Source organism: Heloderma suspectum, chromosome 2 (assembly GCF_057233095.1).
Source record: "Heloderma suspectum isolate Gila_16-S chromosome 2, 16-S_ref, whole genome shotgun sequence".
Classification (NCBI taxonomy): Eukaryota; Metazoa; Chordata; class Lepidosauria; order Squamata; family Helodermatidae; genus Heloderma; species Heloderma suspectum.
Genome location: NC_139459.1, coordinates 112,110,032 through 112,133,494, shown reverse-complemented (window position 1 = coordinate 112,133,494; position 23,463 = coordinate 112,110,032). Strand labels below are relative to the sequence as shown.

The 23,463-nt window shown below is 43.7% G+C and overlaps 2 protein-coding genes across 18 annotated transcripts in view; one reads left to right on the top strand and one right to left on the bottom strand.

Annotated features, from left to right (window-relative positions):
* CCDC171 (coiled-coil domain containing 171) overlaps nt 1-15,268 on the bottom strand; it is a 247,239-nt gene extending 231,971 nt beyond the window's left edge. For 4 of the 9 annotated variants that reach the window (XM_084834543.1, XM_084834546.1, XM_084834550.1 and 1 more), the window contains exon 1: nt 7,234-10,299. In XM_084834543.1, the coding sequence (XP_084690669.1) occupies nt 7,234-7,274 (41 nt within the window). In that variant the 5' untranslated portion in view covers nt 7,275-10,299. Of the gene's footprint in view, nt 1-7,233; nt 10,300-10,703; nt 10,859-15,178 lie in introns of those variants that run through there. The other 5 variants (XM_084834545.1, XM_084834549.1, XM_084834548.1 and 2 more) reach the window with 4 other exon arrangements.
* Nucleotides 15,269-20,235: 4,967 nt separating this feature from the next.
* PSIP1 (PC4 and SRSF1 interacting protein 1) overlaps nt 20,236-23,463 on the top strand; it is a 36,917-nt gene continuing 33,689 nt past the window's right edge. For 2 of the 9 annotated variants that reach the window (XM_084834557.1, XM_084834556.1), the window contains exons 1-2: nt 20,236-21,320; nt 21,870-22,003. In XM_084834557.1, the coding sequence (XP_084690683.1) occupies nt 20,894-21,320; nt 21,870-22,003 (561 nt within the window). In that variant the 5' untranslated portion in view covers nt 20,236-20,893. Of the gene's footprint in view, nt 21,565-21,866; nt 22,004-23,337; nt 23,458-23,463 lie in introns of those variants that run through there. The other 7 variants (XM_084834562.1, XM_084834559.1, XM_084834561.1 and 4 more) reach the window with 5 other exon arrangements.

Here is a 23,463-nt window from a genome sequence, read left to right as displayed (position 1 = left end):
TGGAGTGCAAATATAGCCAGTGTGTCAGATATTCATTTATTATTTCATCCCAGCCTTCTTTCATGGAAATCAGGAAAATGTGCATAGTACGTCCTTGTATACACACACATTTTATTTTTACAATCATCCTGTGAGATAGATTTAGACTGAGTGTGTAGTCCAAGGCCATTAATATTTTAAGCTTCTGCACGGATTTGCTTTTCATTTGCTGTACTCAATGGTTTTTACTGTTGGAAAATGCCCAGTTGTTCTAATAGCTATGTTGTATCTGCTGCTTTTAGTAATTTTGTTTTATGATATTTCTTTTAACTTACTGTTATTAGTCAACTTGAGCTTTTTAAAAAGAAAATATAACATACACATGTTTTATATATATAAATGATAAATGAATGAGTCATGGCTGAGCAGGCATTAGAAACTGGCTTTCCCTTGACCAAATCTAACACTCAGTCAATTACACCACTACACAATCTTATGCATGTTTACTCAGAAGTCCCACTGTTCAATGGGACTTATTCCCTAGTAATTGTGTTTTAGGATTGCAGCCTTAGTCACATGTGAATGCTGACACTCATCATATACAAGTAACATATACAAGTAAAGATTTCACTAACCAAGTAAGATTTTAACATTTTATATCACTAAGATTACTCCAACACCCTTGAGACAAACAGCTTGAAAGATGAGAGTGATTCACTCAAAATGAAGCATCCTTAGCAAAACTGCAGCACTATAAATGTGGCTGTATGTTTATTAATTATTCCACCAAAAAGAGGGGAAAGACAGAGATTATTAACATGTCCATTAAAGAGTAAATGTGCTGCTTTGCTTATGAAATAAAGGATTTCAACATGACAAAGGATGTCCAAAAATTAGAAGATGCTAACATGAAGTGGGATTTATAAGGCATATAGTATATGTGTGCGCACGTGCATTATTTATTAATATTTTATCTATTTATTTCATTTTTATACCACCCAAGAGCCTAAGCTCTCTGGGCAGTTCACAAAATTAAAACCACAATATAAAAAATAGATTAAAACTACAGAATAAAAATACAACCAGCGTAAAACCTAGCAGCAGTTGCTATATAATATAATACTATATAATACTTGTATACCAATTACGGTAACAAAATCTGTAAGCTGTTTACATGTATATGTGTATGCCTTTGTGGGTGGCAAGAAGAAACTTTTTATGGTAGCATTAAACTCAAATATAGCTGATGCCAAAAATTCAAAACAGAAGGCTACTTTAAAGTAGAGGTGACCAGTTTCTATACTCTTGAGGAGCCACCATACTCTCCAGATACTAGTCCAAGACCAGACTAGGCTGATTCTTTTAACAAAGCTGACATCACCTAGCAGCAATGCTTCACAGGCATGGAGCAGACGAGAATCATGGCTATGGAAATGTGCTTCCTAATGGATCTCAAGAGGCCTTTGGCCGCATCTACATAGCACCGATTTCATTGTTTGCTTGGTATGAGCTGCACAGGATTAGCACTACGAATTAACAAATGGGACGGTAGATGGGAGGGTTAAAGCAGGCTTCCCAAGCTGGGAAGAGCAGACAGCACAGAGCTGGGGAGGAGGGTGCACGACTAGCATGCAAGACTTGCTTGCGAGTAGACATTCATAACAAACCCTGCATACATATTTCTGAGGCGGGCAGGCAAGCAAGCAGCCACTGCCTCCAGAGACTGGGCAGGCACTGAGAGCATGAAGTGATTCTGAGTACATGTTTATGAAAATCATCTGCCCTGGTACCCATCCTTTCTCAACTTCACAGCTTTAAATTAACAGGCATCCACTGTTTCTCAGCTGTGTTCCTTTGTAGCTGCATGTCTCCACTCTCAAACTCAACTACTTAAAGTGAGAGGCAGTGATGTGGAACTGAAGGCAATGAATTACTTCCCAGTAGACACGTTTGCCCCCCTGCTCTCCACCTGCCTCAGGCCGCTTTTCCTTCCACCAATCGACGCAGCTTCCACCAGCCCGCGACTTCATGCCTCTGTAATTGTGGAGCTGCGAAGGAGGAGGGGAATCACTAACAACACTGCAATTTCAATCCGAGGAAGGGACAGACAGCCAACAGGAACCCCATGCAGTAAGAGCCACTGGAAGGGGGCCTTTTAAGTAAACAAATATGAGGTAAGCCAGGAGTAGGCAACATTTGGAGCCCATGGGCACACTTGGAAATTTAATAAATTGTTTTTGGCACAACCATAAAATGGCTGCCATGAGAGGGCATGGCTAATCACAAAAGATAGGTAACCTGACCAGAAGCATTCATGGGAAGTTAAGACAGCAGCAGCCAGAGGCTCCCATTTCACCTTGAAGCAATCCCAGCTGTCAGTAAGAAAATATAAAAGAATTTTTAAATGAAATTTAAAAAGAAGCAATTTAAAAAGAAGGGTGTCTCAGTGGCCACCAAGGAAGGTGCCTGGGGGCACATTGGTACCTGAAGGCAACACACTGCTACCTCCTGAGGTAATTGCTTGTCTGTTTTTACCCACAGGGGAGGTTCATACATTACCAGCAACAGCGTGGGCTATTCTGCTCTGGGATGCAACCACCGTTACTGGGCCCACCCAAATGACCGGATTTTATCAAACTGGAATTAGGGTAGCCAGATTTAACAGTTGTGTAGAAGAGGCAATTTCAGCAGGTATAGCCTGTCATGCAAGCCGTACCTGATGACATTTCCTCTTCCACAACTACTAAAGATGAAGGCGCCCTGTCTGTTTTTGCTTCTGTTTTGTAGGAGCAGTCACAGCTGGTAACGTATGAATCAAGCCATATTTCAAGCCATAATGAGAAACAGAAAGAGCAGCTGATTGGTATGAGATGTGCCAAGGGAGACGAAGTTTACACCAGATGAACACAGCTTGCAGTTTAATTATTGCAATATTATTATTGTTACTGTAAGATGAGTACACACAGTTACCTTGACATTATCTTTTTCTGCACTGAAAATATAACTTTTTGTGAGTAAGCTATAATTCTTGCCTCACAGATACTTTATTCTATTGAAAAAATAGAGTGCAAGTGCATCTTGATCTTCTGCAATAATTACTGATGTTAACTATGGCAGCAGCACCCAAAAGAAGCTGTTTTAAAAGTTGGAAGCAGAAGGAGAGAAACAGTATTTTAAGTTAATATTTAAAGAGAAAGACCTGGTTTGCAAATAATGACAAACTATGGCTTAATTAACTCAGGGTTGTTGCTTTACCTAGAGTTAACCCACAGTTTGGCTGCCAGGTGAGTGAGCAAATGGTTAGTTGTTTGGTCAGTTCCTGGGTTGTTTGATTCCCACCCCCTCTACCCACTCCATCCTTTATCCCAAATGCCTTTGCAACACTAATACTGGCATGCAGCGTGGCTAGGGTTTTTTTTTACTGCTCTTGTTTGCCACCTCTGTAGCCTAGCAAAACCACCTAGAATTTTGGGATTGCATGTAACCACAACCTATGGTTTAAACAACCCAGTTTACAACCCAATAACAAACCATGGGTTCTCTTCATGGGTTGTTTGTGGTTAACAGCCCACAGTTAATCCATAGTTCTGTGTTCACATGTGATTTCAACATACAGTTCAACAACCCATGGTATAGGTTGTCGTTACATGGGAGCCCCTGTACAACTTGCACAAAACTAAGGCTGCAATCCTATACACATTTACCTGAGAGTAAGCCCTGATTAATTCAATAAGATTTATTTTTCAGTAAACATATATACCATTGTACTTGATTTGTTTATTTTTGAGTTGTTATATCACACTTTTTTTTTTTAAGAAAGTGACAAAAATCAAAACAATCCAGAAATAAAAACAAGCAAAACAAGCAAAAATAGTATTGAAATGTCAACAGAAATTAAACAAAATAGGCAAAGAACTAGGGGAAAAGTAGGGATGGCGGAGAATTCCGCCACGGATTTCAGTGAGGCCGAATGCACTGGCATTCGGCCCTCCAAAACCCATGGCGGAACGGCCTCCCACCCCCCACCCCCCCGCAGATTCCACCCTGGAACAAAGCTTACCTGAGGCAGATGTTCCGCCGCCGCCGGCTCCAGTGGCGGCGCCGCCTCCACCGGCGGCTGGTCTTTCGACCGACTGCCACAGCCGCCATTTGCGTCTGCTGTTTGCCATGATAGGCTACATAAGTATTTACGTAGCCTACCACGGCAAGCAAAAAAAAAAAACAGCGTATGCAAATGGCGGCGGCTACAGCGGCCGCCATTTGCCTTCCCCTTTTTTCGCTGTTTTAGCCTACGTAAATATTTATGTAAGCTATTATGGCGAAAAAAAAGGGGAACGCAAATAGCGTAGTGAGCGCTATTTGCATTCCTTTTTTTCGCCGTAACAGCTTAAGTAAATATTTATGTAGGCTAAAATGGCGGGAGGAAAAGGAACGCAAATGGCGCCCACTACGCTATTTGCGTTCCCTTTTTTTTTTGCCATAATAGCCTACGTAAATATTTACGTAGGATAAAACAGCGAAAAATAGGAAACGCAAATGGCAGCTGCCATAGCCGCCACCATTTGCGTACGCTGTTTTGTTTTGGCCTGCCGTGATAGGCTACGTAAATACTTACGTAGCCTATCATGGCAGCCAGGCTAGACCTTCTTCCTGAAGGCAGGAAGGGGCAGGGAGTGTGGAAGTGCCAGTATGACACTCCCTATGCATCGTCCAGCCTCTCCCCCCTGCTCTGAGGTCCCTCAACTAGACAGCTGAAATCAGCCATCTAGCCACAAATGCAGGGAGGCCAGTGCGCAGAGAAGAAGATCCCCTCCGCATTCCACCTACCTTGCATTGGATAGGCAGTCACCTCCAAGAGCAGAGGCGGCTGCCTATCCCAAAAGGATTGCTCCCTTAATCTCCAACAGGCAACAGAAAGACTGGAAAAGCTTCCCTAAAAAAAACACAACTTGACAAGAAAATGGAGCCGGCTTTAAAATGGAGGCAGGCAAGTTTCCCTAAGGGCACTGCAGAATGTAGGCACCACAGGTGAAAAGACCTTGCCCCTTGTAAAATAATTACATCTTAACATTGATAGCTGCTACCATATATTGCAAGAAAATAACAAATACAGGCAGGTTATATGAGTGGTCTGGCATTTTTTCTCCATAAGCAAAATTGAATGAGTAGAAGCATTAAAATCTTGTGGCATAAGAATAATCACCTCACAACTAAAAATGTGTGGTGTTACACATAAAGGCCACAATTCATCACATACATATTAACAGTGCAGTCTTATGAATATTTACTCTGAAGTAAGTTGTACTGTGTTCAATGGGGCTTAATCCCAGGAAGGTGTGTACAGGATTGCAACTTTAGATGCACATGTCCACGCAAAAGTACACCCCACTGAACTAAATGGGACTTGCTCTCAGTTAAGTACATATAGAATTTCAGCCTGTAATTTTAAGTATGTGTTAGTTTTAGGGATGTACGAAAGTCACTTACCTTTTCGCAGGGGTGATTCGCGGTGGGGGGGAGGCGCTTCGCTTCTCCCCCTGAAGTTCAGGCGAGGGGGGGGAGGCGTCCCGCCTCGCCTGGCTGAAATTCAGGCCGGGGGGGGGAGGCGTCCCACCTCGCCCAGCCGAAATTCAGGCCGGGGAGAAGCGCCCCGTCTCCCCGGCCACGAAAGTAAAAAACAAAACAAAACCCGTGATAGGCTATGTAACGATTAACGTAGCCTATCACGGCTAGATTTCCAAAGTCAGCCGTGATAGGCTACGTTAATCGTCACGTAGCCTATCACGGGTGACTTTGGGGGGGGGAAGCGCGTACGCAAATGGCGGCAGCCCATGGGCGCCGCCATTTGCGTTCCTTATTTTGGCACGTCTAGTCTACGTAAATCTTTACGTAGACTAGACGTGCCAAACTAAGGAACGCAAATGGCGGCACCCATGGGCCGCTGCCATTTGCGTATGCGCTTTGTTTTTTCCCCCCAAAGTCACCCGTGATAGGCTACGTGACGATTTACGTAGCCTATCACGGCTGACTTTGGAAATCTAGCCGTGATAGGCTACGTAAATCGTTACGTAGCCTATCACGGGTGTGTGTTTTTTGTTTTACTTTTTTATTTTGTAATGCCGGCGGCAGCCGGTCCGGAGACCAGCCGCTGCCCCCACCCCCGCCGAAACGCTGCCGGGACCCGCCGCCAGGAGGGACATTCGCTGAAGGTAAGTCCTATCCCGGGGGGGGCGCGGGGGGCCAGCGGAGAATTTCCCCAACACTTTCGGGGGGCCGAATGCCTTGGCGCTCAGCCTCCCGAAGATTCGTGGAGAAATTCTCCGCCATCCCTAGTTAGTTTGTTGTTAAAACATATATCCAAATCACTTAAACGCAATCTGTTTAAGAAGATTTCATTTGGGGTTTTGGTCATTTCTTTAAACAGTGAGGAAGCTGTAGTTCTGCAGAGCACTTGACTTTTAATACAGATACCTGGATTATAATCACCGACACGGTTCACATACCACACTGCAGTTCCTGGGTTGTTTAACCCAAGGAATTGCTGGGAATGAGAAGTGACAAGTCTACTGTCTCCGGTAGATTTCCACTTTCCACTACTGTCTCCATCATTTCCACTTTCAATTAACAGCCTTGATTAACATGTTTATTTAAGACACTAAACCTGGAAACTCTTGGTTAAACAATCCAGAGTTAACTCAACAACAAATCATGGCCAATTGCTGGGTTAACTCTGGATTGTTTAACCCAGAAACAACCCAAAGTTTCCGGATTCACATGTCACAGAAGAGGACAAAATGCAGGGCAGGAAGTGAGCTCATCGTTTTGCTCATCCCCAGCAATTTCTGGGTTAAACAACCCAGGAACTGCAGCATGGCATGCAAACTAATTCACTGTCTACAGTACTCTGTATTTGTAAAATGTAGCATTAATAATTTATTTCGTAAGAATGTTGTGAGGCTAAATGCATAAGAATTGTGAAATACTCTGAGCATTAGAAAGTGTTAACAACATTAAAAACTATTAACAACTGTTTCAGCTTAAAAATTCCAAATTGTCTCCTGGAATATAGTGCCAAACAGCTAAAAATAGTTCCGGTGGTCAAACATTCTACCCTTAAAAGCGACCTAAATAAAACAACTACACAAGTGTCTACTTTTTGGAGCTATCAAGTGATAGAATTCCCCATATGCAAACTATCCACAGAATGAAAATATGTACTGCTGGTTTTCATTCTAAGTAAAGAATGGAACTCACCCTTTCAGTTCAGGCACCATATAATTGATCTGAGAATTCATGACAATTAAATTTCTGCCTCTTAATCTACATTCTCTGCACAATTAATGTAATCTTCATAATTAATATTCTTTATAGCAAAAGGAAGACTTCAAACATAGCTTGTTCTCACATCTTGAAGTCACACTAGAACCTATGATAAACATTTAAATGATGCTTTAATGGCATTCTCATCATAGTAAAAGTGATTGTTCAGATTTATTCACAAATATTGAGCTACTAAATAGTGTAGAATCAATTACCATGAAACAGTATAATCAATTAGTATTGGACAGTGGCCCACTGAAGCATATAGTTACAGTCTAAAGAACCACTGGACTAACAATGGGGCAAAAACTAAGAAGCACTGTGGGATACACGAAAGGTCTTTGTTGTTGTTCAGTCGTTAAGTCATGTCCGACTCTTCGTGACCCCATGGACCATAGCATGCCAGGCCTTCCTGTCCTGCGCTCTCTCCCGGAGCATGCTCAAGTTCATATTCATTGCATCGGTGATGCTATCTAGCCATCTCATCCTCTGCCATCCTATTCTCCTTTTGCCTTCAATCTTTCCCAGCATCAGGGACTTTTCCAGTGACTTTTCTCTTCGCATTAGGTGGCTGGCCAAAATATTTGAGTATCTGTCCTTCCAATGAGCACTCAGGGTTGATTTCCTTAGGACTGACTGATTTGACCTCCTTGCAGTCCAGGGGACTCGTAAGAGTCTTCTCCAGCACCACAGTTCGAAAGCATCAATTCTTCAGCGCTCAGCCTTCCTTATAGTCCAGCTCTCACAGCCATACATTACTACTGGGAAAACCATAGCTTTGATTAAGCTTTGATTATGCAGACCTTTGTTGACAAGGTGATGTCTCTGCTTCTTACTATGCTGTCTAGGTGTGCCATAGCTTTCCTCCCAAGGAGCAAGCATCTTTTAATTTCATGGCTACAGTCACCGTCTGCGGTGATCTTGGAACCCAAGAAAATAAAATCTGTCACTGCTTCCATTTCTTCCCCTTCTATATGCCAGGAAGTGATGGGGCCAGATGCCATGATCTTCGTTTTTTTAATGTTGAGTTTCAAACCAGCTTTTGTACTCTCCTCTTTCACCCTCAACAAGAGGCTCTTTAGATCCTCTTTGCTTTCTGCTATTAGGGTGGTATCGTCTGCGTATCTGAGGCTGTTGGTAATTCTCCCAGCAATCTTAATTCCAACCTGTGATTCATCCAACTCAGCGTTTCTCATGATGTACACTGCATATAAGTTAAATAAGCAGGGCGACAATATGCAGCCTTGTCATACTCCTTTCCCAATTTTGAACCAATCGGTTGTTCCATGTCTGGTTCTTACTGTTGCTTCTTGACCCTCGTACAGGTTTCTCAGGAGACAGGTAAGGTGGTCTGGTACTCCCATCTCTTTAAGAATTTGCCACAATTTGTTGTGATCCATATCAAAGGCTTTAGCATAGTCAATGAAGCAGAAATAGACGTTTTTCTGGAATTCTCTTGCTTTCTCCATGATCCAGTGAATGTTGGCGATTTGATCTCTAGTTCCTCTGCCTCTTCGAAACCCAGCTTGTACTTCCATTGGTTCTCGGTTCACATACTGCTGAAGCCTAGCTTGTAGGATTTTGAGCATAACCTTGCTGGCATGTGAAATGAGCGCAATTGTGCGGTAGTTTGTACACTCTTTGGCATTGCCCTTCTTTGGAATTGGAATGTAAACTGACCTTCTCCAGTCTTGCGGCCATTGTTGAGTGTTCCATGTTTGTTGGCATACTGAGTGCAGCACTTTAACAGCATCATCTTTGAGGATTTTAAATAGCTCAGCTGGAACACTGTCATCTCCACTAGCTTTGTTTTAGTAATGCTTCCTAAGGCCCACTTGACTTCACTCTCGAGGATGTCCGGCTCAAGTTCAGTGACCGCACTGTCATGGCTATCAGGGACATTCAGATCTCTCCAGTATAGTTCTGTGTATTCTTGCCACCTCTTCTTAATCTCATCTGCTTCTGTTAGGTCCCTGCCTTCTTTGTCCTTTACCATGCCCGTCTTTGCACAAAACGTTCCCTTGAGATCTTCGATTTTCTTGAAGAGATCTCTAGTCTTTCTCATTCTATTGTTGTCCTCGATTTCTTTGCATTGTTCATTTAAAAAGGCCTTCTTGTCTCTCCTTGCTATTCTCTGGAACTCTGCATTCAGTTGGATATATCTTCCCCTTTCTCCCTTGCTTTTTGCTTCCCTTCTTTCCTCAGCTACTTGTAAAACCTCATCGGACAGCCACTTTGCTCCTAAAAGTCCTTAGACTAGGATGCAACCCACATAACAAACAACTTTGTTTTGATCCAGATGACCAACTAGTTTTGTTCTTCACCTAAATAGGGTATTCTATTAGTGACAGTGAAAAGAACCTTATTATTTTAGAGGTAGGTAACAAATTAAATCAAAAATCTTCTGACCAGTGTACACAACCCAACTCTTGTCAATATAACTTCAGCAATGTTGAATTCAACTCAATATAAGGAATAGAATTTCAGCGTTCTTCCCTCTCCGTTCATCACTTGTTCACTACATAGGCAGAGGAGTTACAAGATCACATGCAGTATTCAAGTAGGTGTGGTTAAAGAATAATCACATAACTTACTATATCCAGTCACAGCGATCTAATTTCAGCTTTGTTTCATTGCTCAAGTTGGTTGGTAGCAGACCTTGCTCATCTGTTTGACAGTGCAATCCTATATATGTTTACTCAGAAGTAAACCTCGCTGAATTAATGGTGCTTACTCCCAGGTACGTGGGTATAGGATTGAAGACTGAAGAAACTAAAACATTCAAGATAAAACTGTATGGACAATCTGAAATGCATTAGCACATACTAAGATGTTACTAAAAAACGATACAGATTAGCAACATCACAGCAGAAGCGTGTGTTATGTAGATGGTAAGGAAGTGAACATCTTTACTTTTAAAGGTTCCAAAACGCTTGAAGTGACAGTCAGCATACCTATTAGTTTTGCTCACACATATTACCTGGCACTGCAGCTTTTTTTTAGTTCTGGAAAACCGTTTCCCTTATAACAGCTGCAAGGCAGGCAGATATTCAACAAGTGCCGTAGCAGTACTATGAAAGACTGTACCCAACGAATTTCTGCCCACTACGTCAAAGTTCAGGAACTATGCCAGGAAAAAACAGGCATTCGTCCTATTGCTATCCAACTTATGCCTCTCCTTGCCTCCTTATAAAACCATTGATCCTCAAGGCACACGACAAAAAAGGGTTGGAGGAGATGAGAACTTCACTCCTGTTTTAACTGCTACACATCACCTACCAATCCCGATTGCTCTAGGAAACTATATAGACAATCCAGTCTCTCCCCACAAACCAAAGTACTTGGCTCAACTTCCTCTCCGATATCTCTAGCCTCCAAGTATTCCCCTGCCAGCCTCCGCTTACTCGGGCAAATCGCTGCCCCGCCAATATTCCATATCCTCACGCTCCGTCTCCGTGCTCTTCCTTCGTCAAACCTGCCCGCCGTGTTTGCACTCGAGAGCAACAGCGGGAAGCCACCAGCTAGTTACAACCAAAAGCAGTTCTCAGCACACGGCGCTAGGACCCAGGAATTAACGGGAAAGCCAAGCCACGCCCAGCGCCTCCCAGAAGAGGTTTTGCAACGGCTACTTCCGGTAACACCTCAGAAGCAGCCTTGGGAAGCGGCAACCAACCCAGCGGCGTCGGCCCGCCTTCGGGCCGCAGAACGCCGCTTCTTATTGGAAGAACGGGAAATTATGACGCAACGCACTCCAAATGGGGGGAGAGCTGACGATTCGCTCTCGCTCCATTTGCTTCCAACTTCTACAACGAGCATGCGCGGAGGGAGGGAGGCGTGAGGTGGTTGCTCCCGCTCTCTTTGCCGCTCTATGAAAGACCGACCCCGTTAGAGGTGGCCCTGGTAGCGGCTGGCTCTTTAACACCGGGGAAGTGTGCGTAGGGCGTGGCTGCTTTTGCAGGTATCTTTAGCTCAGACTTCGCCAACCTGGCGCCTTCCAGATGTGTTGGATTACAGCTCCCAGTATCCCCTGGCCAGCTAGGCGGGGTGCTGGGAGTTGTAGTCCTAACACATCCGGAGGGCTCCAGCTTGAGGAAGGCTCCTCCAGCTAATATATTGCCTGCCTAAATAACCCAATCCTATGCACATTTACTCAGAGATAAATCCCACTGATTCCCATGGGACTTAATCCCAAATAGGATTACAGCCAACGTCGTTTTATTAAAATAACACAGCGTCCAAATCAAAACAAATCACAATGCCTGTGGATACTAAATCAATGTTTAAATAGCAGTAGTAAATATTAGGTATGAATACAAAGCTATTGATTGTATCTAATGTCAGTCCTACTTACAGTAGACCCATTGAATCAACTTTAGTTTAATATTGGATACAACCTCATACATTTATACTTAACCCTTTATAATGAGTACGTTTTCCTTGTATATATTCTAGTGTAAAAAAAAAACTTTTCATTTAACATGTTGTGTTAACGGCTTCCATATTTACCCAAGCTCCACAATTCCAGAAAATTACAGCTCTTAAGGGTCACACCTTTAGCACACTGTTATTTAGGCAATATGCACGGTATAGTATCCTATGCTGTCATTAGTTCCAGCTTCATCACTACCTTGGAGCTGAATGGCTGTCAGTGGCAGAATGCTGGACCTAAGTCCCAGATTTGTTTGTTTGCTGCAATAGAGACATGGAGTTTATTATGCAAGTGAAGCTACTATTCCACATTACAAGTACAGAATACCATCCATATAGAATAAGTTCTGAGACACCTTCAAGGTCATCTAGCCTAACCCCCACCACAGGTAAAGCATTTTAAAGCACCTTTCCATTTAGCCAATTGAGGCTGCTATACCCACTCACCCAAGAGTAATCCCCATTAAAAGCAATAGGTCTTACTTCTGAGCAGACACTGTGACAGAACGGACAGAACAAGGACTAATGTTGCACTACTACCAGCACAACACCATACGTAGAGGTAGTGCAATGTGAGGAGATTTTTCAGATCAAAGAATGTACCTTTTCTTGCAAGGTTCTGAGCCCCCAAATGTGTGTGTGTGTGGGGAGTTTAAAAAAGAGCAGACACGTATTAATTACATGGGGGTTACTGGTTCAAATATGCTTCAGCTAGTATTATATTTTTCTGATTTGTTTTCCTGCAAACTTATACACATATAAATTGACTGAAATTATAAAGGAATTACAGACACAGATGATCCAGTGGGACTTAATAAATTGCAAGATGGGTTAGTATTCTGTATGATGACTGGGCAGCTGCTATTTCATTCAACCCCAAGGAAGAAACCTGATATAAGAAATTCCAATCAATTAATTATATGCGTTTCAATTTGTTTATCATTCTGTTAAATTTGCATACATGTAAATTATACTTCTGAAGAAGCATACTTTGTTTTAGCCGATGCACACATATGTCATATCAGGTATCCTCTTAGAAGAAGTATTCCTCCAATGCTGTGTATGACAGAAGGGAGAGAATTCCTCTTTTAAGATGCTGTCCGCTATCTGTAGTATAAGCACTTTTTAAAAAAATTAATCTATCCAGTTAAACAGGAGCATCTATTTAGTAAATTAAGGGTGCAATCCTATGGTGATACCCGTAAACCTCCAAACAGAGGCTTACGGGCATCCTATGCAGACCAGAAGGATCGTCAGAGGCGACCTTCGCCTCTGTGCTCCTCCTGCTCTGCATTTTGGCTAGATGGGCTTTTTTGCCTGTCTAGGTGGGGATTGCAGCCAGGAAATCAGAAGACGTTTACTTCTTGGGAGGACAGCAATGACAAATCTTGATAAAATAGTGAAGAGCAGAGACATCACACTGACAACAAAGGTCCGCATAGTGAAAGCAATGGTCTTCCCCGTAGTAACCTATGGCTGCGAGAGCTGGACCATAAGGAAGGCTGAGCGAAGGAAGATCGATGCTTTTGAACTGTGGTGCTGGAGGAAAATTCTAAGAGTGCCTTGGACTGCAAGAAGATCAAACCAGTCCATACTCCAGGAAATAAAGCCAGACTGCTCACCTGAGGGAATGATATGAAAGGCAAAACTGAAGTACTTTGGCCACATCATGAGAAGATAGGATACCCTGGAGAAGATGCTGATGCTAGGGAAAGTGGAAGGCAAAAGGAAAAGGGGCCGACCAAGGGCAAGATGGATGGATGATATTCTGGACTCGACCTTGGGGGAGCTGGGGGTGGCGACAACCGACAGGAAGCTCTGGCGTTGGCTGGTCCATGAAGTCACGAAGAGTCGGAAGCGACTGACCGAATAAACAACAACAAGGTGGGGTGTGTCAGAGCGGGAGGGAAGGAAGCTGGGGAGGCCTGGGGATACATTGTATCCCGGCTTCTACAATCCTTTTCCCTTCCACCAGCACCCCCCCTTTCCAAAGGTCACCTGCTTGACCTCAGAGAAGCAGCTGGTGCTGTTCTCTCCATGCTTGCTGTGAGAGGAAGGGGCGGAGGAACACAGATTCTTGGATCTGTGGTTGGAGCACTGTCTCTGATCTTGGATCTAGGAATCCGAATTATCCAATGGCCCCCCAGACTCTGTCAAGGGGCCATAGGATTGCTCCCTAAAAGGTTTTTTTAAATCAATCTAGCTAACGAATCAATTAAACACTGCAGTCCTATGCTTTTGCCCCGCTCTTCCCCTCACACTTTTTAGGATGGGTTTTAAACAGAGGTGTGATACGTAACAGTACCTTTATTTTTTATCCCACCCTTCCTCCAAAGAACTCGGAAGTGGTACATATGGTGTGCCCACCCATTTTATCCTCACAACAGTCGTATGAGGTAGGTCAAATTACGATACTGTGACTAGTTTATGGTCACCCAGTGAGTATCGTGGCTGAACAGGCATTTGAACCCACTTGTCCCTAGTCCAAGTCCAGTGCTCTAACCACAACACTGTACCACTCTCATACATTCCGACTCGAGGCAGGTGACGTTGTTGTAGATGCATCACATGAATGTGTACTCACTGTGATGTGACAAACACTAAATTGTCAGTATTAATTGGGGGATTATGACACCATCAGATATGTTGCCAACCAAATGAAGGGGTTGATTTGACTGAAAGAAATGAAATTAGATCCCCCCCGAATAAGACTCTGGTGCTGTTTACAGCAATTATTTTCTAACTTTTAAAGCCCTGTGGTCACAATTCTCCAATCCCACACATGCATTAACAGTATTGTTGACCAACGCATAGAATGTGTCAACCCCAGAGACCAAAATTATGTGCAAAGCTTGTTGTGGTATACTGATGTCCATCATCACCATGCTAATAGTGAATTCAGCTAGTAAGTGCTACCAGGACTGTAGCCAAAACAGAGCCACTGACAAACAAGAGGGAAGTATCAGCAAGTTCAGGGGAGCTCTAAGGAATGCGAAAGAACAATGGAAAAACTCTAATGGGGCAAAGCAGCAACCCCAAAACAGCCCAATGAGGACTCAGCATACTCAGTGGCTTCAGAATGCGGAGTATCTGTTGGAAGCAATGGAAAAAATGCAGTGGGTGGGAGAGGAGGAAAACAGCATCCTGGAAGAAGGTATGGTTAGCTTGAACACTGAACAGGAGCACTCCGCACTGCAACATTTTGTTTCACCACTTGCTATATCCAAACAGAGTGAACCACCAAAGCAAGATTTGTGATCAGATAGTCTAGCCCACTGTGACAAGCTACTTACCACTAATTTAATTTAGGAATTGTGGTTCACTGTAACATTATTTTCTATGAGAATGCACTCAAGCATGTACTCAAGCATTCAATCATGCTTTTATAATATTGTGGATATATTACTGCAACGCATTAGATTGTGATCAAGGGCATGTATCTGTAGCCTACCTCTACAAGTGCTCATATGAAGTAGTCAGTTGTGGGCAGCTCTTTGGATGATTATATATATATATATATATATATATATTCCTGTTTCATCCATTGTAGGCTCATAGTTTGCTATCTCCAAGTCGATCAGCTGATGTTTCATCAATGAGAGTTAGAGACGAGGTATGTTCTGCTGATAGCTAGGAATCTCTTGCCAACTTTTTGGAATGGAATACGCATCAGTTTGGGAAGGTAAAAGTAATGCTGTCCAGCTAGTGGCCAGGGGCAGAGGAACAGTTGGCTTTAGTTTGCAGTTTGAGTTAAGAAAGAATGAAAGGGGGCTGCAAGCTTGCTGAAGCTGAAACACCCTTGGGGTTGTTCTTTGGGACAGCTGATGCAGCAGTCAGTCTGCTGATGGAATTGGTTTGCCTCCATTCTGCTCTGCTTATATATCTGTAAATAAAACAAATATGACAAAGACACTGTAAGTCTCCAGAACTCCCTCATACAGAAGAGAAAAATGCCTGTAGCACTGCTGCTGAAAGTTCTCTCTACTTGAGAAGAGAGATGAGTAACAATATACATACTTCTGTTTTATTCAGCCCAGATTCCTGTCAAAAGCTCAAAATAAAATAAAGCTCGAGGAAACAGTATTCTAGAATTTTATCCTACATAGTGGCTCACTGATAACAATGGGACCAATTAGATCAACTGACAAGACCCATTAATGTCAACAGGACTTAAGTGTGACTAACTTTAGTCGGACTGGGACCTGTGTCTCCAGGCATGACCTGTCACATGACATAGTAATACCTAAACAAAACAGAGTCCTGTAGTGCCCCAAAGCTTCAATTTTTAGCAGTATTGACAAAATACATAATTTTATTTCTTATCTTGCAGAATCAACATGGTTACTCAGACTTTGATCTATGTTAACTTATTTTACTTTCATCTTGTTCTCTTGACTATTCCTATTTTGGAAATAGCATCGTATTTTTATTTATTTATTTAAAATATTTATTGGCCGCCTTTCAGGACAGAAGCCCTCCCAAGGCAGCATACAACAATAAAAACACATAAAACCGATAGAATATAAACGCAATAAAAACCAACAACAAAACCAGCAACAACAGTAATCATAGTAGGAGAAGTCTGGAGTAAAATAATATGTTTTCAAGGCCTTCTTAAAAGCCTGCAATGATGGAGCATGGCAAACCCCCAATGGCAACTTATTTCAAAGGTGTGGGACCACTGCAGAGAAGGCCCTCTCATGTGTGATCACCCACCTAAATCCTCCCACAGGTAGACAAATGACATGGGCCTCTCTTGCTGATCTTAAAGTGTGGGCAGGCTGATATGGGAGAAGGCAGCCCTTCAGGTAATTTGGTCCCCAACCATTTAAAGCTTTAAAGGTCAAGACTAACACTTATTAATGGGACTTGGAAACATACCAGTAACCAGCATAGCTGATGCAATATAGGCATTATATGGTCAAATCACCTTGTCTCCATCAACACTTGGGTGGCCGCATTCTGTACCAGCTGAAGTTTCTGAACCGTCGTCAAAGGCAGCATGACTTACAGCGTATTACAGTAGTCCAGCCTGGATAACTGAGGCGAGGTCCATCCTCCAGATAGTGCCTCAGCTGGTGTACCACCCAAAGGTGGTAAAACACACTCCTGGACACTGCAGCCATCTGGTCTTCCCCAGTTAGCACAAAATCCAGAAGGACTTCCAGACTGCGCACCTGGTCTTTTAGGGGGAGTGCAAACCCCACGTAAGACCACTTGGAAATCTCCATCCAGAGTAGTTGGCTTCCCAACCCCCAGTACCTCTACCTTGTCAGGATTAAGTTTCAGTTTGCTTACCCTCATCCGCCCCAAAAGAGCCTCCAGACACTGGTTCACGAGTCTGACAGCCTCCTGGGATGTGGAGATGGACCCGAGAGGTAAACCTGAGTATCATCCGCATACTGATGACATTTCAGTCCAAACCCCTGATGACTTCCCCCAGCGGTTTCATGTAGATGTTAAAAGGGGGGACGGGGACAGGATGGAACCTGATGGAGGAAAGATTCAAGAATCAGAGTGGAAACAAACAGAAAAATGCAATGAGAACCACTATTTTTATTTTGTCTTGTTTAATTCCCATAGCTGTTATATAATCCTAACTCTTGTCAGCAAAATGTTTCAGTATACATTCCAATCCTGGGAATTGTTTTCCTTATAGCAACTACTCTATTATCAATGTGGAAAACCTGGTTGTATCATTTTATTTTATTTTTAATGGAGAGGCAACAACAGTAACAGACCTGACTTTTCTAAAACTATTTAGTTCAAATTAGTGGGGGTTTGCCTGTGGGCAAGAACATCAGCCAAAATGTAAAAGAGCGAAGTGGTACCATTATGCTGTTCTCTTTTTAATCTACATTTGAATTTGCTCAGGAGAAAAACTATTTGCTTTATTATTCGAAGCTAAGTATACTTTTCTGCTTTCAGATTGCTCTTCCAAAAACACAAATAAGGATCATTACCTTATTTTCTAAAAAGGGCCAGAAGAGCACAAAGGGCTGGAATCAGTAAATAATCTGAGGCAGGTCTCAGACCCAAAGCCTCTTTTAGATGCCAGGGGCAGCCCTGGAACATGTGAACTAATTAGAAAGAAAACTTTTAAAGTGTGTGCAGAATGCAGTTCCTTCATTTCTGTTGTTCAGTCGTTCAGTCGTGTCCGACTCTTCGTGACCCCATGGACCATAGCACGCCAGGCCTTCCTGTCCTCCGCTCTCTCCCGGAGCGTGCTCAAGTTCATATTCATTGCATCGGTGATGCTATCTAGCCATCTCATCCTCTGCTGTCCCCTTCTCCTTTTGCCTTCCATCTTTCCCAGCACCAGGGTCTTTTCCAGTGACTTTTCTCTTCGCGTTAGGGGACCAAAATTTTTGAGCTTCAGCATCTGTCCTTCCAATGAGCAGTCAGAGTTGATTTCCTTTAGGATTGATTGATTTGACCTCCTTGCAGTCCAGGGGACTCGTAATAGTCTTCTCCAGAACCTCATTTCTACATTAACTAAAAACTGTTTTTATGCAACTGGTCTGAAAAACTAGGCTTCCGTAGGTTTGAGACCTGGCAGCAGTACCTCTCTTTCTAGAAATGTATTTCTTTTTCTTTTCTTCTTTTATTACATTTTTCTTTTCTTCATTTATTATTACATTTTTATTACATCCTTTTTTCAAGGAACTCAGGGCTGCATACCTGGTTCTCTCCACCCCAACTCTAGTCTAACCACTATACCACACTAGTTAAGAAATCAATCTCCGCCTTCTTGTATCACTTGTGGATTTTGAGGACAGTTCACACTAAAGGCATATGGCACAGCCATTAAATTCCAACTTTTTACAGGCCGCCACAAACCTATACTTTTGTCATTTGTAGTAGCATTCAAAAAATCACATGGGGCAGTATGCAATGGGGCTGCTGCACTCCTGCTGATTGTGCTGCACCAGCGGAATCCACCACTTGCACAATGAGTTAGCACTTTGTAAAGGACAAGTCTCCCTTCTGCAATCTCCGCTGATCTGCCCTGTTCCAAAAACAAGCATTTTCACTCATTTCAGATTGTATTAACAATCAACTCCCCATTGCAACTCCCCACTGGGTGCTGCTGATGTGTGGGCAGCATAGGATACTGCCCATACAGCTTAATCCAACACACAATGGCAACTGTACACAACCAATTATTCATGAGGAGAGAGGTGCCTTGCAGGAATGTTAAGCACCTACCACACACTTAGTAGTGACACTTGAGCCTATTACTTTAGTTCTGAAGCAGAAAGGAAAACAAGTAGATTTATTTATTACGTTTATATCTCACCATTCCAAGAAACTCAGAGCAGCATTTTAGCCTCTCAACAAGCCTGTGAAGCCAGCTGAGCTGAGAGAAAGCGATTCACCCAAAGGCACCTAATGAGCTTCCTAGCCAAGCATGGATTTGAATCTAGGGTGACAAGAACGTAAGAATTACCTTCTTGGATTAGACCAAGGTCCAGCTAATCGAGCATTCTGTTTCCATCAACAGCCAAACAGATGCCTCTTAAAGCTCACAAGCAGGGCACAAAACCAACGGATCATACCCTGTCCCAGCACCTGGTATTCTGAGGTATATTGCTTCTGTATATGGAGGTTCAATTTTAGCTAGCATGGCTAATATCTATTAAAAATCCTATCCTCTGTGAATTTGGCTGAAAGGGAAAAAAGGAAAAGCTCCTTGCTGTCCTTTGTCATAAGATAATGTGCGATTTGAACCCACAACCATACTCAAATCTAAACAAAAGTACAATGACTAAATACTCTTATCTACACCAGCTGGTTGGTAACCATAAGAACGTAAAAAGAGCTGTTCTGGATCAGACCAAGGTCCATCTAGTCCAGCATTCTGTTCACACAGTGGCCAACCAGCTGTCCACAGGACACCCACAAGCAGGACAAAACAGCACCCCCACGCCCAGGTTCACCACCAATTGGTGTACATAGGCATACTGCCTCTGATACTGGAGGTGGTATATAACCATTAGGACTAGTAGCCATTGATAGCCTTCTCCTCCAGAATTTGTTGAATTCCCTTTTAAAGCCATCCAAATTGCTGGCCATCACTACATCTTGTGGTAGTGAATTCCATAGTTTTACTATGTGTGCTACACACTATGTGAAGTACTTCGTGTTCTCTGTTCTGAAGCTCACACCAATCAGCTTCATGGTATGTCTCCAGGTTCTAGTCTTATGAGGGAGAAAAATGTCTCCCTACCCACTTTCTCCACACTATGCATAATTTTGTATTCCTCTATCATGTCTCCCCTTACTCGCTTCTTTATTAAGCTAAACTGTCGCAGAAGTTGTAACCTTTCTAGTATGGGAGTGCTCAAGCCCCTTGATAATTTTAGTTGCCCTTTTCTGTACTTCTTCCAACTCTACAATATCCTTTTTTAGGTGTGGTGACCAGAACTGTACAGGGTATTCTAAGTGTAATTGCACTATAATGGGAGTACGATCTTGGCAATTTTATTTTCAATTCTTTTTCTAATTATATGTAACATGGATTTTCCGTTTCCACACACCAGGATGACATTTTCATCGAGCTGTCCACCACAAGTGACATTGGGATTTTTTGCCTCAACCAGGTTCAAACAGAGCTACGAGATGCAAAAGAGGAGATTCTGGTACTTTTCATAGCTTCGTAGAAGGCATTGCAGAGGGTGCAACCAACATGACAAATGGCATTTTCCAATAACATCCCACCATCTGAACAAGAAAGCCTGTCAATTCTCTGAACAACTTTCTTGTAATCTAAAATGTTACATCTCTAGATGCTCTAAAAGTGCAATTCAAAGTCCCAGCCTGTGGAATAAAGGGAGCAGGGAATGAGGACGAGGTCAAACCAGACTGCCCTATACAGATTTCCTAACTCAAATCTGTATCTATATTCAGATTGACAGCAACTCTGCAGGCCAGAGGTCTTGTCTTTTCCTGCCTTGCCTCGGGAGGGAGTTTTAAGTAGAGATGCCAGGGGAAAAACAGAAAGGTTATATAGCAAGAACAGAGTAAAACAAGTTGCCTATCAAAGCTGTAATCCTACGCACCCTTTATCTGGGGGTAAATTCCAGTGGACACAGTAGGACTTGCTCCAGAGTAAGCGTGCATAGATAGGATCGGGCTGTATGGGAGCATTTTGCTTTGCTTCCTTATGTGCAGCTTCACGCGACATGAGTCAGAATGGCGTATGTTTGTTTTTGTTTCCCCAGCGGGAAAAAGCGCGCGCACGCCAAAAACGACCGGTCGGCGCGAGATACATGGGAAGTGGCAGCTAAACGCTCCTATACCATCGCCAGAGCCATTCGAAGTTGACGCTTCCCCCACCCCTCTTCTTCCCTCTCTCCCCACTTTTCTTCCCTTACTACGAATCCACTCTTGTTTGCCTCGCGGCCTGCAAGAACACCGCAACAGGAGGCGGAGCGAACCATTGTGCCTGGAGGAGGAGGAGGAGGAGGATTCTTGTCAACGGGTTTCCTGGGCGTCGTGCCCCACTCTCGGGTCACCCGGCGTTCGCCTTCCAGCGGCGAGGCTACCGGGCTGGGCTGTCGAGCGAGCGGCATTCGGGAGGTTACTGCGTGGTAGGCAAGCGCTTCCCTTCCCCCCCCCCCCATTTCTGGGAATCATTTGGAGCACGCCGAGCCAGTGGCGAGCGAGCTTGAGGTAGCTGGCGCGAGGAAGGGGCGGGTGCGCGCGATCGAGCCAGCCGCGGGCAGCCTGCAGCGGCCGCTGTTTTGCTCTTACGGGGAAGGAGGAGGGGGTGGGGAAGGAGGAAGCGCAACGGGCAGTTGTGGCGTGGGGGGCTTGCGCGCGTGCGCGGGGCAGGTAAGCGGGGCTCGGGGTGGGAATGCCCAGCCGCGGCGGAGAGAAGAGGGGCGGCTTCCCCTTCCTTCGCGGCGGCGAGCGATGGGAGAGTTGCTTCCCGCCAAAACGGGAGCGATGAAGGGTCGGCGGGAGGCAGCTGCGTTGGCCTGGCGCCCCGGAGACAGGGGCGGCTTGGAGGGCTTGTGCAGCGGGCTCCGCGCTGGTGGGGAGGCGGATGAGGGGAAATCGTGAATGCAATTGTGCGGTTACCTCAGACGCTGCCCTCTGATCTCTCCACCTCCCCCCCCCGCCCTCCTTCAAAACAGCGGGTCGTGAGAACGGCGCTCGTGTTCAGTCCCGGGCAGTTCTCCGCAGCCAGAGCAGCAGCATGAGTCGCGATTTCAAACCCGGGGACCTCATCTTCGCCAAGATGAAAGGCTATCCCCATTGGCCAGCACGGGTAAGGCGCTGCCTCCTTCGGCCCTTCTTCACCCGCCCTGCCGCTGTCCCCTGTCCATTGCTGCGCACCGAATTCCTCCATCGCCTCTTCACCTGGAAACCAAGCGTTTTGTGCGCATCCCCTTCTCGCTTTTCTAGGCTCCCACATTGGCTCAAGTGTTCGTGTCTTGCCTCTGGTTCTGCTCTTCATTCATCCCGCTGGCCTAAACAGCCCTTGTGGAGGGAGGCGTGTTTGTGTTGTTGTGGAAGTGACTTCTAAATCACATTGCAGATACCCACATGCTGTTTTTTACCCTTTATGTTCTTGATAGGTTCTGCCGTTGTCACTTTGCAACATGCAAGCAGCTTCTCTTTGGGGGGTATGTTTGCATTTAGTGTTCCCAAACGTAATTTGTCCAAATTAAGTGGCATGCTGATAGCAAACCCTCTTGCTGAGTAGCTTTAGATAATTTAATGAAGACCTATGTGGTCAGTGTAATGTTGAAAATGTTGTATATAACTTTGTTTTTAAATGTTGAGTGCTAACCATTGGGGGAAAGGGATTGATTCCAATATTCCTTCTACTTAGAGTAGACCTATTGAAATGAATGGGACTTAAAAGTTAGACTAACACTGGATGCAACCCAAGGTAAAACTGATAATGATGATTGCTCCCGAAGGTTACAGTAACTTCATAGATGCTGATTAATTTTTATCCAAAGGCACACAAAATCATTCTTAATTATATGTAGCTACTATGCATGATTTAGAAAATCACAGTTCCAGCTTCTTAAGACACACAGACCTAGATCAGAACACAGGTCCTCATGATTTAACATGCCTACCCCCTAATGAGGTAGTTGTGTACTGCCTTGATGGCTTTTTAGCAGATAAAGTGGTATATAAATGTTAACGGTAAATAATCACATTTTGTATCTCTTCCTTCAGACTATATCAAAAAATGAAGGATCCAGTTCCTTGTGACTCTACTGACACAAAATCTATAGTGCTGCATGGATCTTTGGTTTCTGCATTCCAATTCACCTACATATCACATTTGTTACTCTTGACTATGTTATAAAATCATGAATCTAATATGACATGGAGCAGCAGTTTGGTTAAAAAGTAATAATCCATGGCACAGGTCTTCATGGATTCTCATGGTATTTATCAAATTTTCCCTTCTAATCTGTTTCCATCTCACACTGCCACAAAATCATTGATTCTGCACTTGTGGTATAGAACCCCACATCTGGAGTATAGATGTTAGAAAGTTGTATGTCTGATGTATTTTGATGCTGCTCTGAGACATTAATGTTCTATATAATGAATCTTTCAAGATTGTTTTCATTTTAGATATAGATCTCTTAAATCCATCTTCCAGAGGGGTAGCTGTGCAGAATAACGCATTTATTATGGCGTAAGCATTCGTGGATTCATTCATCAGATGCATAAAGTGTTACCTTCGGTTGGCAGGTGTGT